The sequence below is a fragment of the Polistes dominula genome, unplaced genomic scaffold (assembly GCF_049000335.1).
Source record: "Polistes dominula isolate Pdom_NZ unplaced genomic scaffold, Pdom_raw_medaka contig_29, whole genome shotgun sequence".
In the NCBI taxonomy this organism is placed as follows: domain Eukaryota; kingdom Metazoa; phylum Arthropoda; class Insecta; order Hymenoptera; family Vespidae; genus Polistes; species Polistes dominula.
Genome location: NW_028300865.1, coordinates 959,505 through 979,758, shown reverse-complemented (window position 1 = coordinate 979,758; position 20,254 = coordinate 959,505). Strand labels below are relative to the sequence as shown.

Genomic DNA, 20,254 nt, shown 5'->3' with positions numbered 1-20,254 from the left:
ATACGATACTCTACACTAACTTAAATTACATATATGTATGTTTTTAATATAACTTGAATAAGAAACATCTATTTTACAAGAAAAAAAAATAAATAAATAAATAAATAACATTCAGTATAATATTATATGTAATAGTTGAACATAGACATATATGTATATACTTGTGTCCTATATAAACATATATGTATATATTTAGGTCGCTTAAGTTTGATTTTTTAGAAGCCATTTTAATATATATATATATATATATAAAGTATGGAAATTGTTCAAATAAATGATGTTTATAATATAATCTCTTTAAAAACGTCACATACTCTTTAGTTTTACAGATACAGTATTTAAACTTGTGTATATATATATATATAATAACTTTTAAATATTATAAAAAATTGTTATCATATATAGATAATAGATAATAATACAATCTGTGAATAAGTCTTCTTTAAATTGAAATCTTTATCGTAATATAATCTTTTGCAAATGTGAAGCACATTATTATCAGACTCTATATATTTCATATTTTTAATAAAGTATTACATTTATATATATATATTTTTGCTTTTACTCACACGCACACACACACACACACACACACATTATAAGATTGTTTAAGCTTATTGAAATAAAATCATTTCAAATAAATGTGTATATGTTAAGCTTTATTTTTTTTTGTTTTTTTTTTGTTTTTTTTGGGTAATGATAATATTTTGTTGATATTGAAAAACAACAAATAAATAGAATAAATATGAACACTATTTTGGCGTAATGTTTGCCATAAGGAAGAAAATTTTGGATAAAACGTAACTACATTTTGATTTTCTTGTTTGTTTCAATTAGAAACATAATAAAACTTTGCACTATGATCACAGTATATTACTCTAAAATATAACATTTTATTATTATATATATATATATATATATATATATATATATATATATATCTAGCAGAAACTATCTTTATTTATTCAATTGTTAAGAGAATATTAATAATAAATAATGAGAGAGAGAGATAGAAACACACAATATACGAGATTAATGGTTTCTCTTGTTAAAATACATATATATATATATATATATAATATTATAGTTTTCAATATAAATGCAATGTAAATGCAAAACCTTGAATTCTGAAATATTCAGAAAATGTACGTACGTAGTAAAGAGATCAAAGTGTTTAACTAGATATTATCTATATTGTGCATTTCCTTTAGATCCTTTATGGAAATTGATAGAACTATATTTAATATTAATAACAATACGTAGGATTCATTTATAAAAAAGCTTAAATTAGCGCTTAATGTAAAGCAGGCCATGATAAAATTTGTCCTTTATAACATCATCGTTTAAAAATAGTATAGCCAACAAGGCGCAATGCGTAGTGTAAAATTTCATTAGTTACATCATAAACGTTTTTGTCCTCTCAAAAAATGTACACAACGTGATTTGCACTTTGCAAATGTGTACCTAACAAAACTACGCTATATATATATATATATATCTACTCTTACCTATGGAAAGATCTACATCAATACTACAGAAATATTAATCATTGTCCATTATTGTAGAATGTTTACGAGGTATCTCTTTTAATTCAGACTCATCGACATAATTAGCTTTGGTATTTTTTTCTTCTGTAGATTTAACGCACTATAATATAATAAATCTAATATTAGTTAGAATTCTAATTTCAATCATACATTAGTCAATGTTTCTAATTAAAATAATTATATCTTATTACGTCACCATTTATCAACTTACATCGGCTATTTGTATTCGTGGTGCTGTTATTTGCTCTGGAAAATGCCATGGTTTATAATTTGGATTATTTTGTTCTTTCCAATCTAAATATCCCAAAGCAGCTTTATGTAATTTTTTTACCATCTGTTTAAATGAAAAGAAATTCTTTAGAGTATTTCATGATTTTATTAAATTAAAGATTATACTACGATAGTAGATATAGACCTTTGGTGCAAATATTTGGGTAACTTTATTCATTAACCATACTGGTATTTTACCATGCGGATCAGTATGTGATACGTAACCCAGTTCTGAACCATCTCCATTTCGGGAAGGCCTTACAATATAACCTTAAATATTGAATTTAATTATAATACAAAATCAACATTTTATTAAAACTATTTCTTCATTGTACCTGTTAAATAAGATGTCGCTCTAATAAAATGTTTTCTAGGCGGATAGTCCTTGTGATAAACAGAATGATTTATGATCAGCTGTTCTCCTCCAGTATCAAGCCACGAACGTTGTAATATAAAATCTCTATTTTTCAATGGTGAAGCACAGGACACTAAAAATTGTTCATTTGAAACATTTAATATAACTGTTAATATAAATCATAGATTATACAATCATAAATAAAATCATACTTACTCGAATAATATCCTATGTCATTATTTGGATTGAAAAATCCTATATCTTTTGATTCAATCATATGAGTATCCCAAACTTTCCTATAGTCAGGATCATGTAAAACATCATACAGTGTTTCCGGCATAATATCAGAAAATCTTGTTCTAATCTATAATAGAATAATTTATAAATATAATGTTCAATAATACTTTTATATTATAGAATGAATTGATAAAATTGAAAAAGGCTTACCTTTACCATTTTAAAACTAATACCGGGAACAGTCTTTGTCCAAACTGACAAATCAGGTTTATTGTAATCTAATTTCCAATCATTGTTATTATCGTACAATTGTTTTAACTTTTCAAAATCTTTGTCTTCTGCGATTTTAACAACACCAATCTCCATTGTAAATAAAATTGTCTAAATTTCTAAAAAAAAAAAAAAAGAAGTAATTGATATAGTACTTGTGAATTGACGTATTATTTTTTTATATAATTTACAATTTTATATTTATTATTAATATTATTATTATTATTATTATTGTAGAGAATGTTTATTTAATTTGTTATTCCATTTATAATTATAAAGTCTTTTAAATATACTACTTTATTTTTAAAACAATAGACAATGATATAAATATATGACAAACTAACCTTTCATCGACAGATGGAAACTATTATTTTTAAATAATTGCAGTCAAATCATATCGTTTTTTTACTTAAACGTTCTTATCTTGAATGTTCCTTATCAATTGTAATGATTAGGCCAATTTTTTTATAAAACTCATCGACAATTCTCATTACAACAGCTGACAGATTGTAGCTGTCACACCGGTATGGTGGAAAATTTATAGGTTAGATGATAAATAGTTATAATTGTCACATCCTGCAAATAAAATTCAAAACGTGTAAGAAAAGAAAATGCTTGTTAATTAAATCATTTATAAATTATTATTTGATGTTATTATAATTACCTTCTTTTTATGTTAAAGAAATATTAATTGATGACACGTAACATCTCATTTTCACTGATAACACCATCAAACGCCATCGTAAGACTAATCGTAATAATATCACTATATTGTTGCTTTTATTCATTTTGAAGAAAATTTAAAATAATTAAAATTATTCTTATTTTGTTTTACTTTTATTTGTTCAAATATAAATATCTTATAATATTTATTACAATTACATTTTAAGACAAGATTTTATTAATAAAAATTTAAAATTTCGCGCGATCACTTGAATACGACCAATCGGTAATATCAACGTCATTGATTGGTGCATTTATATTTTAGCTGTCTTTACGACCAATTAAATGCATTATTCATTATGCAATTTATCAATACTATATGTGAATAAGTAATTACAAAAATAATATTATATATAATATTCGTTTCTTATTAATTACAAAATTGTTGTCTTTACCCTTTAAAAAGTTGTAACTTTGATCATTTACAGTTATCGCTTTATATACATTGCAATTATGTTTATAATATTACGTTTGTTTATTTTTTTCTTTTTATAGGTTATTGAAATATGTTGTAATAAAGTGCAACGATGACGTACCAATAGAATATTAATAGTTCTCTACTAGTATATTATTGGCGCACCACTGACGTATCAATGGCATCCCAACAAGCGTAACAATGGCGTTTTGACACCGTATTAATGGCGTTTCGACAATATTCCAAAATGGCGTTCTAATGACTCCATAATAAACAGTCATGCAATAATTATTAGCCTTAATAAACAATTACAGAAATCAGTAGGTATAAAAAACATTTAAAAAATGTTTATTTAATAAACATATATGAAAGAATCAAATCAAATTAACTCTTTATACTCGAATACTGTTTACTTTTGATGAAACAGTAACTCGAGACGATATTCCGCATATTTGATGAGTGTTCAAAATAACAGGTCATTCTATTATAAACCTTTACATGTTGGACTTTGAACTTTTTAACCTTTCAATACATAACAGAGACGCAATTACATTTCTATTATATACTTCTAGTATTACTTCAATTTATAAAATGGATCAATATACATACATTGGTCGTAACCTATTCATACATACATATATACACGCATACATAGAATTTTAGGGAAGATTGTTGAACGATACCGAAATGAATCGACCACCCCTTTTATATTATTGTTTATACGATTGAGTAAGTTTCAATGTCCCAATTCGCTTGTCCCTTCTAACATTTCTTTATTGATTATTTTTTTAATTCCAGAGGTAGGGAAGTTACGTAAAGTATAGACAGAAAACTTACGGTAGTAACCAAAGCATTGATGAGACCTAAAGGATGATACTGTCATAAATGAAGATAATTGATCTTTCATTATTTAAGTGATATTTTGTTTATTCATTTATAAACAATAATATTGTAATAAATATGTACAAGGAATTTCTTGATGATACACATCGAATTAACGTAGACTGGACACATTTGTATATTTGTAAGTTATTTCGTATATTTCGTAATTGATCAGAGCCATTGTACGAGTTAATTTATCGAAAATAAATGTTATTTGTAAATACGTGAGATAAAATTAATTATTCATTTATTATTATTATTATTATTTGTTTTCAGAAAGAGATATTATTTTTAAATAATAGAAAATATGAAATATTTGAAAAAACATCATTAATTAATTTGATAATTTAATTATAAATCACATAGATGATAAAAAAGTAAGTATAAGTAAAATTTCGTTAATGTTGAATTTCAAAATGATATTACAAAAACCATATTATTTTCTGTTCCATCAACAAGTGTGTAGCACATGGTTATAAAGAACTTATTTGAAGGATGCATACAAAGTTGAAACGCGCAACAAATGTTATAGAAGCTAAGCTTAGAGTTGATGAAGCAGCGGTTCATGTTAAATGTGAAAATTACAATGAAGCTATGATCCTATATAATCAGGTAAATACTATTATTTAAATGATATTATTAAATAATAATCTAATTTCGTAAGAAGTAAAGATTTTCAAAAATAGCACGTCGATAATAATTGAAAATAACAAAATGAATTATAAAAAGAAACGAATATAAAACACAGTACTAATAAACATAAAACAATAATAAAAAGAAGAACATCATTGATACAAAATATCTGAATATCAATCGATAAACATGTATATGTTGAATATATGGAAGATATTCAGATAAAAGAAATTGATTTATTTGAACATTTCGGGAAATCAAGGAACAATGTATACAAAAATAATTGGAAGAATTTCAAAAGGTTTATAAATCGTGTTATTATACAGGACATATTTACCTATAGAACGTTCAACAGCTACTGATTTTGAAATAGACGTTTAATGCAGAAGTTATTTTAAGAAAATTTCTTCTATCTATCTAGATATATATTTTGATATAGAGACGTGTGGATTATGACGCGTTGTTGACTGTTTCTAAGGCAACAAGCCACCTGTAAAGGTGTCGATAATCGCACGTAGCAATGGTTTCACCCACAGGTGTATTACAGTCTTCTCACTGGTACAAAAATTGGATAAATTTGTTGGTTGTATTTCTATAAAATTACATATCAAATATTCATATTAAAAAAAAAGAAAAACAAAAGTGTATACAAAATTTAATATTTAATATTATCTTTTCATCTTTTTCTTAAGACTTCGTCCTGTTATATCTTTAACTAAACAGTCTAAAGAAACTATTTTGTTAATTCTGGTAGCAATTATTTTGTTCACTGAGGGTAGTTTGTTAGCTTTGTTCTCAAACCCTCTCCTTTCTCTGAGACTTGAGTAAATTAATATTATTATAAGATATAAAAATGGGTGATACAAGTAACGAGTACAAAACATCGATCTTTGATGCTGTGGAATTACAAGTAAACGGAATATTAAATCCTACGATACACGAACACAGTCTTTTGCAAAGTTTTGTTAGTGTAGGAGGAAACATTGATAATACAGATGTGAAACAATCTAATGAAGAATCTAAAAACATAAATAGAAAAGCACGTGCTAGACATTGTCTTGGAAAAAATGAAGAAAACAATGATCTTGATAATCGAGAAACGGATAATGGCGATACGAATAAAACGAAAAGGACGAATAAACGAATCAAGGATAAAATTGATACATCTTTTATAGAAGCTCAAGTACAAATGCAGAAATCAAGATTGAAACAAAGAAGCAATAATGCTCCACGTCAAGAAGAAATTTATACAGATAAAGATCGTGCTGCTGCTGTTAATATGGGTAGCAAGGATATTAAACAATCCTTAAAGCAAAAAAAACGACAAGACCGTGATAAAAGTCCATTACTTTCGGATACTGCCGAGCCAGGTTCTGTTCTAGAATTAGGAAAACGTGAAATGCGACTTGGCAACGTCAATGCCGCATTTAATTTTATAAATAAGGTTTACGAGATAATCAAATATTATTCAATAGGTGCAAGAATAATTGTATCTTGGATTATTTTCAATGTTGCATTAGTTTTTCTAACTGTTTAGTTAATAAAATACTGAAATATCCGTGTCCCTGAAGAATTATACACCTGAATAATTATTACATTTTGAAACATATGATGGTTTGATGTTCTATTTGAATTTTTTCATTTGTTCAAGGCATTGGAGTTGAGTCCTAATGATGCTAATGCGTTGATAGCACGAAGCAAATGTTATCTTCTATTGGGTAATCCACAAAACGCATTGCAGGATGCTGAAACTGCATTACAATGTAAATTAAAGGATTCAGTGAACGCTCGTGCTGTATATTATAAAGCGGAAGCTTTATATTATCTTGGTGATTTCGAGATGAGTCTGGTATACTATTACCGTGGAATGAAAATGCGACCAGAGTTTGGACAATTTCGATTAGGAGTACAAAAAGCGAGAGATGCAATACGTAATATATTGAATCATGGTTAGGAAAGATTATTATAATATAAACATATGAAAATCTATATAAATAAAATGTACATTTCTATTTTATTATTAAAATATATATTATAATTAATTAGTACTTTATTTATACGTTGTTTCCTACTGTTGTTGTTGTTGTTTCCAGTTTCATATTTTACCGCCCCTGCGCAGAACACTGTGCGCAACTTACGAAGTAACTTTCCCCCACCACTGCCCGCATGCATTGCATGCTTGTATACATGTCAGCTGTCTAAATTCTAATGACGATTCACTGACAGAAAATATACGTTGTATTAGACATATGATGGATTATGTTCCAGAACTTTTAATACCACCCACTACATCCGATTATCAACCTATTACAGAAAAAGAAGCTGCCGATTTAAAACAATTAATAGAAGGTTGCGACTATGCTGTTTCAAATGCTGAACTTTTCATGGAAACACTTTCTAAGGATTTATCCATACTTGATGGGGTAATATAATGAATTTAAAAATTCATAACGTTATATTATTAATAACAATTCACAATTATTTATTATCCTTTATCATTATGTAAAGCATAAAATATGTTTCTAGGAAAATGTACGATTAGTCTTAGGTTCTGAGCCTCAAGTGGCACAATTAATGAAAAGTATAGAGGCTGCTGTAGAAGAAGCTTCTATGGTTGAAGCACGTCTTGCAGCTTACGATGAAGCTCTTGGAAGAATTAGAGAAGTTATGGCACGTGTTGGACAAAAGAATCAAGCGATACATACAGCTAATGATAATGCTAGTTACTTATTGCAACAATTAAGTACAACGATTGTAAGTGTGTTCATTTGAAAACCTTTTTTATGTAAAGACAATTTTCTATTAATATTTATTATTATTTATTTATTATAGTCACAACTCGATATACCTGCAAATTGTCAACGCATTTTAAATGAAGCTGATTTACCTGGTGGACGAGAGGAACTTATTCTTGCAGGAATATCACTTTTGAATGCAATAACAGCACCTCTACCTCTCGGTTTTGATAAATTACGAGCAGTAACTGAACAAAAGAAACGTTTAGAAAAATTTAAAACTAAATTTTCCATCATTGTTGCTAGACATTTGAATAATCTTTTTATACATTTGGTAAAATTGTTCTTTTCTTTCTTTTTTTTTTTTTTAATGTTGCATGTAAACATTATTTACATTTTTGTTAAATTAATAACAACATGATATTTTATATTTAGGGTAATGATACAGGAGAAAATATTAATTCTTCTGAATTAATTCTTCCAACTCATGAAACTATTCATAACGAATTGGAACCATATACTGAATTAATGCAATTATTAAGAGCTTTAGATAATAAAGCTTTCATGCAACTTGCTAAAGTATACAGGGATACAATGAGTAAATTGTACAAGAGAGATTTAAAACACTTTTTTGAAATAGCAAAGAATAAACTCATCAGTAAACGATTGCAAGGTATAAAATTGTATACTTTTCATATTTTATTTATCAAATAAATCATATGTTATTATTGATATTTGACTTTTTAGCTCATGCTCCCAAAGGTAGTGGACAAAAAGCTGAAGATTTAATTAATCCAGCACCCATGTGTCTTCTTAGTGCAGAAGTTTGGCCACCTATAAGTGAAGGCCGTTTCTTAGATATAATATTAGATGGTGTATTATCTCAAATGCAACCTGTATATCTCGCGGAACAAGCTTTTTGTATTTCATTTTTTCAATTAGATTCAGTTCTTACACCTTCAAACGTAAGATATGTTATTTTATATATTATTATTATTAATTTAATGTAATTTAAATGTAAATATTTGAAACATTTTATTAGAAAAATGAAATGGATGAAACAGAAGTTGTAAATAATGGTGCAGCTAGTCCTGGTTCTGTAACATCAACAGCAAGTAAAAAATTGGAACAACAAGTAAATGAAGAAGTACGTGCTACAATGTCAGCTATATTTCCATCATTGGAAACAGAATTAAATAATTTTATTGCCTTCCTAGACAAAGTTGATAGTTTGTATGTATATATATTTATATCGTATATTAATTAAATTTTCTATGTATGTATTTATTTAATATTAATTATTACATTAATTTTGTAGTTGGTGTATGTACGTGTTAGTTCGTTTGTCGCAACATGTTATGTCAGCACAAGATACTGGATCATTTTTATCAATGACTTTTGCATCTGCCTTAATTCAAGTTAAAAGAGGTTTTGATAAATTTATGCAAGCACAACAACAATCCATTTTAACCGATACCAAAGTCAATCGACGACATAAATGTGGTATATTGCCGTATGTCGCCAATTTTGGATTATTTGCTAAAACTGCGGAGAAAATATTCAAACATTCTGATAGAAAAGTTGATTTAGAAAAATGGTATACAAAATTGGTTGGCACGATATTTGAAGCTATTGTTATTCATAGTAAAGAACATCATAAAACACCACCTGAAGTTATTAAAATGGGTTAGAAATTAATTCATCTTTCCCTTACATTTCATCTCCAAATTGTTTCGAAGTTTACTTTCATTTTGTTTTTGTTTTTTTTTTCTTTTTTATTTCAGAAAACTTTCATCATATGTATGATCTTTTGTCTCAAGTAAAGATCTCAGTATTGGATCAAGAACGCAAGGAAGCTAAACAAAGATATCAAGAAGCACTTCGTGCATATGTCATACAATATTTTGGTAGACCTTTAGAAAAACTTAATGTAAGTTAATACGATGGGGTATGCCATATTGAAAAACAAAAGTAAAGTGTCTGATATTTAATACTGTATACTATAATAATAATAATAATAATAATAATAATAATTCAATTAATGTTTAAATTCTCAGCTATTTTTTGAGGGTGTACAAGCAAAAGTTGGAGCTGGTGTAAAGGAATCAGAGATTAGTTATCAAATGGCTTTCAGTAAATCAGAACTACGACGAGTTATAAAAGAATATCCTGCTCGTGAAGTTAAAAAAGGTTTAGAAAATCTTTACCGAAAAGTTGAGAAACATTTGTGCGAGGAAGAAAATTTATTGCAGGTTATTTTCAATAGCAACCATATTGAAATACAGTAAGACCCCGCTTAAAACACGAGGAATACGTTCCAATCCAAGTCCCAGCGTTAAACAAGGCTATGCTTATGTTAAGCTCTGTTTCATTTGCACACATATACAACAAGTATATCAATACGATGTTGTGCGAGTTAAGGGAATCCCAATACTAGCGCGTTAATACTGAAACAACGTTATGCGGGTTCTTACTGTATATATTATAATATATTATATTATTGTAAATATTTTCTAGATTAAATGAACATTTCAATTACATAGGTTGTTTGGCGTGAAATGCAAGGAGAATTTATCGCCCAGTATATATACATTGAAGATTCGGTTAAACGTTGTTATCCAGACAGTATGGTGAGACTTGAATTTACGACTGAAGAAATATTAGAATTTTTTTCAGAAATTGCCCGATCGCATTAAAAAAACAATAACATGTAATTCTGTAATGTTTGATACAATGGTATTAAACAATTGATTCTTTAACGTATAATTATTATACGTATTACGATTTATATATATATATGTATATTTAATATGTAATATGATATAAAATAATATTTATGTGATTATTATTTTAATATTATTGTCTTTTTCTCTTTTATTATATCTTAACAACATTATTTATGATAATGATATTTTATTTGATTAAAGTGCACAACAGTGAAACAATGTTTTAAGTTATTTTATTTACACTGAATAAATGGCTTATAAACATTCATCGTAAATATAAAACATGAAAATATACACAATTTACAGTTGTAGGCCATGGGCAGAAAAATTGACAAATACGTGCGCGCACAAAGAGCGAAGACTTATTTCTTTTTTTTTTTTTTTTTTTTTTAATTACTTTGAGCAACCTTGTTCTTTTTTTTTTGTTCTTTTGTTTAATAATGTGGACCAATTTTTTTTTTTTCTTTTTTGATATACATACATCGAACAAATAAAAAATAAATAAATTTTTATTTATTAAATTCATCATTCTTCATTTCATATATATATATATATATATATAAGTAAGTAGTACATATATGTAATACTTATACAGTAATATATACACTACTACTGTATAAGTAGTATATATATATGTAGTACTTATACAGTAATATAAATACTACTGTATAAATAGTATATATATATATATATGTAGTACTTATACAGTAATATATACACTACTGTATAAATAGTACTTATACAGTAATATCTATATTACTGTATAAGTAGTACTGTATAAGTAGTATATATATGTAGTACTTATACAGTAATATATACACTACTGTATAAATAGTACTTATACAGTAATATCTATATTACTGTATAAGTAGTATATATATAGTACATAATATGTATTACATATATATATATATATATATATATATATATACTATACTATGTGTATAATTTTAAACACCACAAAAGAGTTACTCGAAGTATTTAAAGTAATTCACCCTTAGTGTGAATTTCGTAATGTCACTTAGATCAAAGTTATTTTCTAGCAAAATGTATAAGATAGATCGTTTACATTACAAATTACCATTAATAATATATCAGAATATTTCCAATCATATTTCGTTAATTGAATCTCAATTGAAAATAAATCGATGGAAATAGAAATCTGTATATTTGTAATTATTATATCATTTTGTTTGTGTAACATCATATAGATACGTATTACTGCAAATGCTACATCATCCGCCATGTTAATACATAATAATATAATTCGTCGCTTGATGATATCGGATTAGCACTTTTTTTTTTTTTTATCATAGCTAGACAAATACTAGACAATAAACATTAATTATATAGTTGGCCCCTTCCTAAATAGTGTCATATTGTTTAGTGCCTTCCTTAAATTCACTCTTTCTGTTTTTTAATTTTTTTTTCTTTTTTTTTTTTTTATATATATATATCTCTCTTTCTAATTATTAATATAAGTTTCTTAATTTTGTATCAATACTCTGTGAAATTTGTATAATCCGTCTATATATCTAAAACAATATATTTTATATATGATGCATACGAAGCATTCAGTAAAATCAATTGGTTGAATTGGAACGAACTTTTTTAAACTGTACCCATTAACAAAATACATCAATATGATTCCAATTATTAATAGATTACACAGAATAGCTATATAACTATATTGTGCATAAACATCAATTATTTCTTGTTTTGCAACTTGTAAAATTACTTTCAAAATTTTCCTTTTCTTTTTTTTCTTTTTTTCTCCCAGCTTTTAACTTAGTTCAAATCCTGCACCAGCTTCTATGGCGTATAGAAGTTTTTCACGTAAAGTTTTTTCATTAGGAAAGTCAGGAAGTTTTAAAAGATTCATGCAGGTACTAGAAGTTGGCAAGCGATCTACTGTGCCAGCATGTTGGATACAAAAGGGTGGATCAAGTTCCTGAAATGAAAATCAATCAAACAACAAATTTATTAATAAATCAATTATAATAATACGGATAATGAAACTTCACGAATAATTATATATATATATATATAAAAAAGAAACATGTCATACTACCTTAAATCCAAGAAGAGGTGGTCTGCTACAACTCGTAACAAATTTCAACAGTTTACTTTTTTGTTGATCATTAAATTCATTAACAACTTTCCAAAAGGCAGTGATAGTTGGATGATCGGGTGTATATCCTCCGGTGTAATTTGTATGTAATTTTAAATCATTCACATCAACTGGTATTTGTGCTCCCGATATTAATACTTGAAGTTCTTTATTATTAAACATTTGTAACCATTCTAAAGGAACTACACTGCCAATACCTTGTTTGAATGCATAGCATTGTGCCCTAATTTGTTTATTCAATTTATAATCCGCCATCAAATGTATATATTCGATACGATTGTGATTAGTGACAGGAATATTAGCACCACTTGGTTTCAATTCATCTATTCTTTTTTCTCCTAATTCATCGGATAATACAGTAAAATCCAATTCTAAATCAGTAACATCTCCTTTATAACTTTTCAATGATAAAAGATTCGTATACATGATTGGATCCAATGAAGCTAAATGATGAGCATCAACGTCAGATTGAAGTCCAACGATTTTTGATAAGAAAAATTCAGCAAATGGTAATTCTACTAATAAATTTTCGTACAAGGCTTTACCAAGAATTCTGCCAATAAAATAATAATGTTTTTGAAAATCATCCATTAACAAATGTACCGTTGGATTTGGATAGAGCATATTGTCTTTTGTATGTTTAAAAAATCCTCTATTAGGATCAAAACTTGTTTTCAATAATTCTGATAAGAATTCTCTAAACAATCCACCACCATCTACACCAGACTCTTCTAATCCAGCAGTATTAACGAATTGAACGCGCATTTTTAATCTTAATTCTGGTTCATTCTCGGGAGATAATTTTTCAAATGTGTCCTCGTACAAATAATTTCTTCTAACAGTTATTTGTATAGACGGTTTATAAGCAAAATGAGTAAATTCACCTTGCTGTTCGGTTTTATCGTGATAAATTAATGATTGAAATACTACAACACGATCATTGAAAGGTATTACAAAAGGCATCTCACGAAGTAATGTTAAAGTTCTAACTTCTTTTGCTGACAAAGGTGGACCTTCTTTCAAATCTTCACGCGTTAAACCTCTAAGTCCTTGAAATGGTACATAGCCTCTAAGTCTGCGTCTTCGAAATGTAAAGTCTTGTGGTTTATCTATTGGAATGACTATATTTGATGTAATCCAATGATCCGGAGGACAAAATGGTCTTCTTAAATTTCTCGTATGTAATTGACGTAAGAGACCAACGGTAACTTTAAATAAATGTGTCCTTATGTGTGTTACTAATGTCGTTCGCATTGCATATGACGAGCCCAAAGCATTCTTATAATCTTCTCCAATAGTTGGTCTTGTATCTGGAAAAGCAAGTTCGACCAAACCCAGACATACTTCTTTTAAATGAATAGATAATGTCACCAATTCTGACGTAGTAAATGGCATAGCCTGTTGAGTATTGTCGTTTGATAATTGATCTGATTCTTTAATAAAAAATTCGGAATCATGTAACGTTGCTATTAGTAAAGAAAACAATGAACAAAATACATCTAACAATGGTACTATCTTTTTAGAATCTTCCGCAGAAAGAGGTATACCACGTGAAATGACTTGCAATAATGGAGCAGCTCCTCCAAATATCGATGTTTGATGCACCGATAACAATGCTGTCCATAGATATTTTAAAAATTCTGGTTTAAAAGCAAGCATGTACAATAATTTGTACTTGTGTGTAGCTAACTTATTATGAATTAATAAGTTATGACATAATTCACACAATGGTTGTAGTATCGTTAGATCCTGACCTTGATCAAGTATTTGTAGTATTCGATAAACGTGCTGCTGTTCGTTAAGCATGTTGATACATTCTTGAAGAATATCACCTTCTTCTATATCAAGCATACTGGTATTATATTCGTTATCCGAATCTTCCATGTCTTCTACGTTTTCATCGGTGATTATTTCAGCAGGTATAATAGCAGAACTCATTGCAGCGAGAATCTGGAGGTAACTGATTGGAGTAACTTTCAGTTTGGATAAAGCTACATTAAGAAAACAAATTCATAATTAATATATTGTTATTATATATTTGATATTTATTGAAATAATAATGATCCAATTGAAATACTTACTGACTTGTTTTGATTCTAAAGACAAAATTGAATATAGTAAACTCAATGTTGGCTCGATTCCCGATTGATTGATACAATTAATTAATTGTATGTATGGAAATTGTGGAAATTCTGCTAAAGCTGGTATAATAAACATTTTGACAGCACTGGACAATTTCGGCAATAATATGTTTTTACAAAATTCTTGTAAAATTAATATATTATGTTCATTATTTCTTGATTCAGTGGAAGAGACTAATTTCAAAGGTCGCTTTAGCATATCTAACAAACATTCTGATATTGGTGTTGGAGCAATTGACGATGTCTCTAACATAGGTGGAACCTTTTTGTCTATTAAAGCTCGTAATTGCTCAAAGTACCTATGTTTTATTAGATAAATGAATATATTGTAAAAATATGGATAACTATTTTTATGTAAGATTTTTTCTGTAGCTTCTTCATCAGTAAAAATTTCCATTGCTCTTAATGTAATGGCCAATGAATATGCTCCACCAATTAATATTTCAGAATCGTATTGCATGCAGATACGAAGAATCCATCTATGATAATGAAAAATATAAATGACACATTAATTATATTATTAATTTAATAATAAATATATAATAATAATAATAATAAACTAACCTTAACCTCCATAACCATTCGGCACAATGTAAACATTTTAATTTAATTTCCTGTTGATGTTTAAAAAAATGTTGTAATATCAAAATAAGTCTATTTGCGTCCAATGTGCGATTATAAAAAAATAATAATTTTCGAGTTTGCAATTCTAATTCCTCCAAAGTTAAAAATCTCTGTCCAATCGTTTGTTGCATTTTATCAAATTCCGATCTTACATGCATACGATTTATTTTTCTTATTACATAGCTACGAATATGAGCTTGTATTTTGACAGCAGCATCGTGCCTTTTACGTTGTTGTTGTCTCTTCAAACGTTCCAATTGTGCATGCTGAAGAAATATTGCTTTATCATCTCTTTTGCTAGCACCGGATAAATTTTGTTGCGGTTTACGCCTGTAATCACCTTCGAAGCTATACATTTTCACTTTTACTTATCAGATCAACATTCCTTGTTTAGAAGTTTCTGAAATTCATTATAATAACACTGTTTATTAACAAACCATCATTAATGCAAAGACATTTGATAAAGTTGTAAATTAAGCCGTATTTATATACTAAATATATAAACTATATATATAATTGCATTAAATTACTTTATATATAAGATAAGGCTAGTCTCATTCTTTCACACTTAATGCTATTAAGAAAAATTTAGTTAAAGGATTTACTCACGTTTATAGCAACGTTGGCCAATAATAATAAGTTAAAATCATATCATCAATTATCACAAGGGAAATTTTCGAATATATTCTCTCTGACTAAGTTTTTTTTCCACTAAACCAGGTTAAAAGAGATATTATTATTATATTTATTTTTGTTCGTACGATTAATCATTAATTTGAAGAAATATCTCGATAACGATATATTATTAAGAATATATTTAAACACCTTTTATATGTTAACAAAATATAATAATAATTTACGCGAAATTATAATTATACGTCCACTCATTCAATGCTCGCCATAAACATATTTCAACAGTCATGTTGATCGTGTTGACAACGCGCACGCGTGCCAATACCAGGCTTACCAATCTATAGGTATGCATAAATGCATAATTATACATTTCTACCAACATTCCAAAGCAAATCTGCACGTAACGCTGCATAGAATACGTAGTGCGTATGCGTCACGACATGTAGCCAATGAAAACATTGAATTGTAAGTCATACTGCACATGCGCGATTATGATTGGTTGATGAATCTAACAAATGGCGGTATTGTAAATTCTATTCAAATTATATCGAGATATTTCTAATAATTCAAATACATATTTGATTATTCTTTCTTTTCTATAAAATAACATACATAAATTGTCATAATTTGTGTTCTTTACCATATATATAATAGGTTATTATAAATATTTGTCATAATATATTCCATGATATATCATTGCTTACCTTATCAATTACTTTATCTAAATGTATGATAAAATTAAAGATAATTTTACATCATATATTGTTATTTTATGGAGCTTTTATTAAAATAATAAATGTTTCATGTAGTTCCGATACATATTAATGTATTGTTCTTTTTATAATATCGAAGAGAAAGAATACTCGAGCAATATGTCGGATATGCATGAAAATTGTCTGTTTTGTTCGATGATGTTTTTGATCCACTGCAAAATAAATAAATTAATTAATACAATTTCAATCATTGTTATTAATCTAAGAAAAAATTAAACACGTACCTGTTAGAAACTAAAATATTATCTTGTGTAGACCACAAACGAACTATACCATCTGCACTAGCACTAGCAATACGTTGACCATCAAAACTCCAATCAACATTCATGATGGTATCTTGGTGACCTTTAAGTTCAGTTAATAATGAACTAGCTGCTAAATCCCAAATTGCAATAGACTTATCATCTCCTATATAAAACAAAATAAAAATCTATAAATAGTATATATACAATTATAATATGTATATATTTGTTATCAAGATATTAATATACCAGCAGCAGCTAAGTATTTTCCATCTGGACTAAAAGCTAAACTATAAATGGTCGATTGAGCCCCAACGAATACTCTTAACAAACTTGCATCATCTTTATCCCATAATCGAATTGTTTTGTCAGCAGATCCTGTTGCTAAATAACGTCCATTTGGATGAAATCTTATACTCTGAAAATAAATGTTATTTTTTTGATTATATTGAAAGAATTACTTTTTAACAAATTAATAATTAAATATTAATCAAATTCTACATACATTGACATCTAAAAAATGACCTGCAAATATTCTTAAAGGAAATTTTCTATCTAAAGACCACAATTTTGCAGTTCTATCATGAGATCCAGTTGCTATATATAAATTGAATATACTAGTATCCATACACCATATAGGATAGTTGTGTCCGCTAGAAAAATAAAAAAGGAAATTTCTTTATTTAATTCTAAAAGATAAATTATATTTAAAATAAATATTAATAATGTACAATATATATATATATATATAAATAATTGCTGTGAATTTGAGCATTTGAATTTCATGACCTGTTTTTTAAGTTTATTATTTAATATAAAGAAATACGCGTGTATACAAATATTTTCAATAATAAGAATTGTGTATTATCAATATGTTATTATAATGATATATTTTATGATATAATTTTGTGCACTAACGATAAAATATTCAGTATTAAATTACATGCGAAAATAGTCACAAATCAATTCATAATAATAATAATAATAAGAATATATTGTGTTTAAATTATTCTATGCTACTTACTTATTGATTTTTCTCATCATTTTATAATCATACATTAAAATCTTGCAACGTTGAGTTCAAATATATAAGATGAATCTGAAAGTATTTTCTTTTTTAAGGATTATTAATAAATTATAATTAAGTTGTTAATAAAGCAGGTCATATCGTTCAAAGTGCACAAATTCGTTATTACATTGTAATAGAAAAAAAAAAAAAAAAAAACAGAAAAAATACAAATACAAAGAGTTATTATTAAAAAAAAATATACGTACTTATATACAGCTGCGCAAGTATAATCCCGCAATTCCCATACTCGCATATGTTTATCACTAGATACTGTTAAAAGAAGATCTGAATTTGGAATAAATCGCATATCATGTACTACATCAGTATGTCCTCTTAATACTATCGCTCCTGCTTCATCTTTAAACAGATTGTTTTCACTCCATTTATTTGAAGGTGAGACATTACGAGCAAGACTTACAGATGGTTCTCTAAAATCTGGCTTGACCAGTACCGTGTCACTTGTAGCCCATAATCTAACTTCAGCAGTACTAAATCCTACAGCTACTTTATCTAAATTATGTGTTAATATTCCGCAACTTGCACTGAAAATAAAAGAAGTATCAGTTGATTAGTACATGTAAAAGATTTATTAATAATATTAACTTACTTTTCGATAGCATTGTTAACGGTAATCATGCGTAATGGCTGCCAAGGATAATTTCGTATCATTCGTATAGCCTCTTGTAATTCCCGCATTTCACGATCAACTCCAGTTCCACATGGTTGCTCTACGTGTCCATTAATTCCAACCTCAGAACGCTGCCCTTTACTTTCATTCGAATCCATATCCAAAGGAATAGAATCTACTTTCTTAATTATAGTAATGTGTGTATTTATTATCTGTAAAAAAGAAAAAAAAATAATGTAATAAATATATTGTTTGATTTATATCTAACAAATATGATTATGAAACATTACCTGCATCAATGTTATATGCCCATGTTTTTTAAGAAATTGTTGAAGACATACATGAGCTATATGTGATATATCCACTTTGTATTTTCTAGTTCTAAATGCATTTACTAATGGCCTTAATTCTATATCTTGTATAGAGAAGACACCGGAAAGTTCTTCTAAAAAACTTTTTTCCGTTTCATTAACAAAATCACCTTGATGAGACTTTAAAAATAATACTGCTGCTTGTTTATTTCCAGCATGTAACATTTCCAAATAAAGATGACAAAATACTGGATACAAAAGGCCTCTCAGTTCTGTTTTTATATTATCGTTACGTATAACGTTTATCCATGTTTTTAACCTAAAATATTTTCATATATAAATGTATATATATTTTCATTGAATTTGATAATAATGCTTAGGAATGATTGCTAATGAAATAAATATTAAAAGAAATGAATGAACAAACCGTTCGAATGCTTGATCAACAGCAGCTGTATCAGTACTAATAGCACTAAAGACAATTGAATTATCTCGTGATATGCCTAACTTAATCGTTGCACTAAGAGTCATTTCATCACCGGTTTGGCAAATTGATTGATCGGATTTACAAAGAAAATCACCACTTTGCTAAATAAATAAACAAATAATTTAGGTTATGTTATAGTATTTAAATAATTTCTTAACTTAACCAAAAATTTTACCTGATAATGTCGTCGTTTTAAATACGATTCGACTGTGGCATTTATTATTTCACTTTTGGAACGCTTCATTTTCATTTATCACTCGATCTACGAGAATTTCATTGATTTGATTGAATAAATTTTGACTAATTCATTAAAATCCCCGTATAAGGGTATCAACTTTGAAATAGAATCAAATACAGCTGATGTGACAATTTGTTTATTCAAATAGACATTTTTTAACGTAAGAGGGCACCACAAGCAACCA

At 27.4% G+C, this 20,254-nt stretch overlaps 5 protein-coding genes across 9 annotated transcripts; 2 read left to right on the top strand and 3 right to left on the bottom strand.

Moving 5' to 3' along the window:
* Positions 1-658: 658 nt before the first annotated feature.
* On the bottom strand, positions 659-3,433 carry LOC107068415 (START domain-containing protein 10). Its single transcript, XM_015324758.2, has 8 exons — positions 3,344-3,433; positions 3,024-3,255; positions 2,620-2,798; positions 2,389-2,536; positions 2,153-2,305; positions 1,963-2,087; positions 1,759-1,881; positions 659-1,647 (listed from the first exon to the last, which is right to left on the bottom strand). Exons 3-8 carry the CDS (start codon positions 2,773-2,775, stop codon positions 1,543-1,545), a joined length of 810 nt encoding a protein of 269 aa, XP_015180244.1. The 5' UTR covers positions 2,776-2,798; positions 3,024-3,255; positions 3,344-3,433; the 3' UTR covers positions 659-1,542.
* A 385-nt stretch (positions 3,434-3,818) lies between these two features.
* LOC107068416 (outer dynein arm-docking complex subunit 4-like) lies at positions 3,819-7,380 on the top strand. 5 transcript variants are annotated; one of them, XM_089170055.1, is made up of 6 exons: positions 3,819-4,137; positions 4,390-4,546; positions 4,616-4,841; positions 4,976-5,076; positions 5,159-5,311; positions 6,984-7,380. In XM_089170055.1, exons 5-6 carry the CDS (start codon positions 5,195-5,197, stop codon positions 7,284-7,286), a joined length of 420 nt encoding a protein of 139 aa, XP_089026181.1. In that variant the 5' UTR covers positions 3,819-4,137; positions 4,390-4,546; positions 4,616-4,841; positions 4,976-5,076; positions 5,159-5,194; the 3' UTR covers positions 7,287-7,380. The 5 variants fall into 5 exon arrangements, with proteins under 5 accessions (XP_089026181.1, XP_089026180.1, XP_089026183.1 ...); XM_089170054.1 differs by having other exon boundaries at positions 3,819-4,292; XM_089170057.1 differs by lacking the exon at positions 4,390-4,546.
* Positions 7,381-7,505: 125 nt separating this feature from the next.
* Sec3 (exocyst complex component Sec3) lies at positions 7,506-10,921 on the top strand. Its single transcript, XM_015324751.2, has 10 exons — positions 7,506-7,755; positions 7,859-8,086; positions 8,165-8,401; positions 8,503-8,740; positions 8,815-9,032; positions 9,110-9,300; positions 9,386-9,753; positions 9,852-9,997; positions 10,125-10,319; positions 10,611-10,921. The coding sequence occupies exons 1-10, from the start codon at positions 7,582-7,584 to the stop codon at positions 10,761-10,763; spliced, it is 2,148 nt and encodes a 715-aa protein (XP_015180237.1). The 5' UTR covers positions 7,506-7,581; the 3' UTR covers positions 10,764-10,921.
* A 1,023-nt stretch (positions 10,922-11,944) lies between these two features.
* LOC107068367 (ubiquitin-protein ligase E3C) lies at positions 11,945-16,644 on the bottom strand. Its single transcript, XM_015324681.2, has 5 exons — positions 16,299-16,644; positions 15,630-16,089; positions 15,006-15,544; positions 12,865-14,915; positions 11,945-12,744 (listed from the first exon to the last, which is right to left on the bottom strand). The coding sequence occupies exons 2-5, from the start codon at positions 16,043-16,045 to the stop codon at positions 12,577-12,579; spliced, it is 3,174 nt and encodes a 1,057-aa protein (XP_015180167.1). The 5' UTR covers positions 16,046-16,089; positions 16,299-16,644; the 3' UTR covers positions 11,945-12,576.
* A 438-nt stretch (positions 16,645-17,082) lies between these two features.
* wda (will decrease acetylation) lies at positions 17,083-20,212 on the bottom strand. The gene is made up of 9 exons (XM_015324684.2): positions 20,008-20,212; positions 19,773-19,933; positions 19,325-19,664; positions 19,014-19,246; positions 18,613-18,948; positions 17,843-17,990; positions 17,587-17,755; positions 17,320-17,503; positions 17,083-17,247 (listed from the first exon to the last, which is right to left on the bottom strand). Exons 1-9 carry the CDS (start codon positions 20,080-20,082, stop codon positions 17,124-17,126), a joined length of 1,770 nt encoding a protein of 589 aa, XP_015180170.1. The 5' UTR covers positions 20,083-20,212; the 3' UTR covers positions 17,083-17,123.
* Between the last annotated feature and the right edge of the window lie 42 nt (positions 20,213-20,254).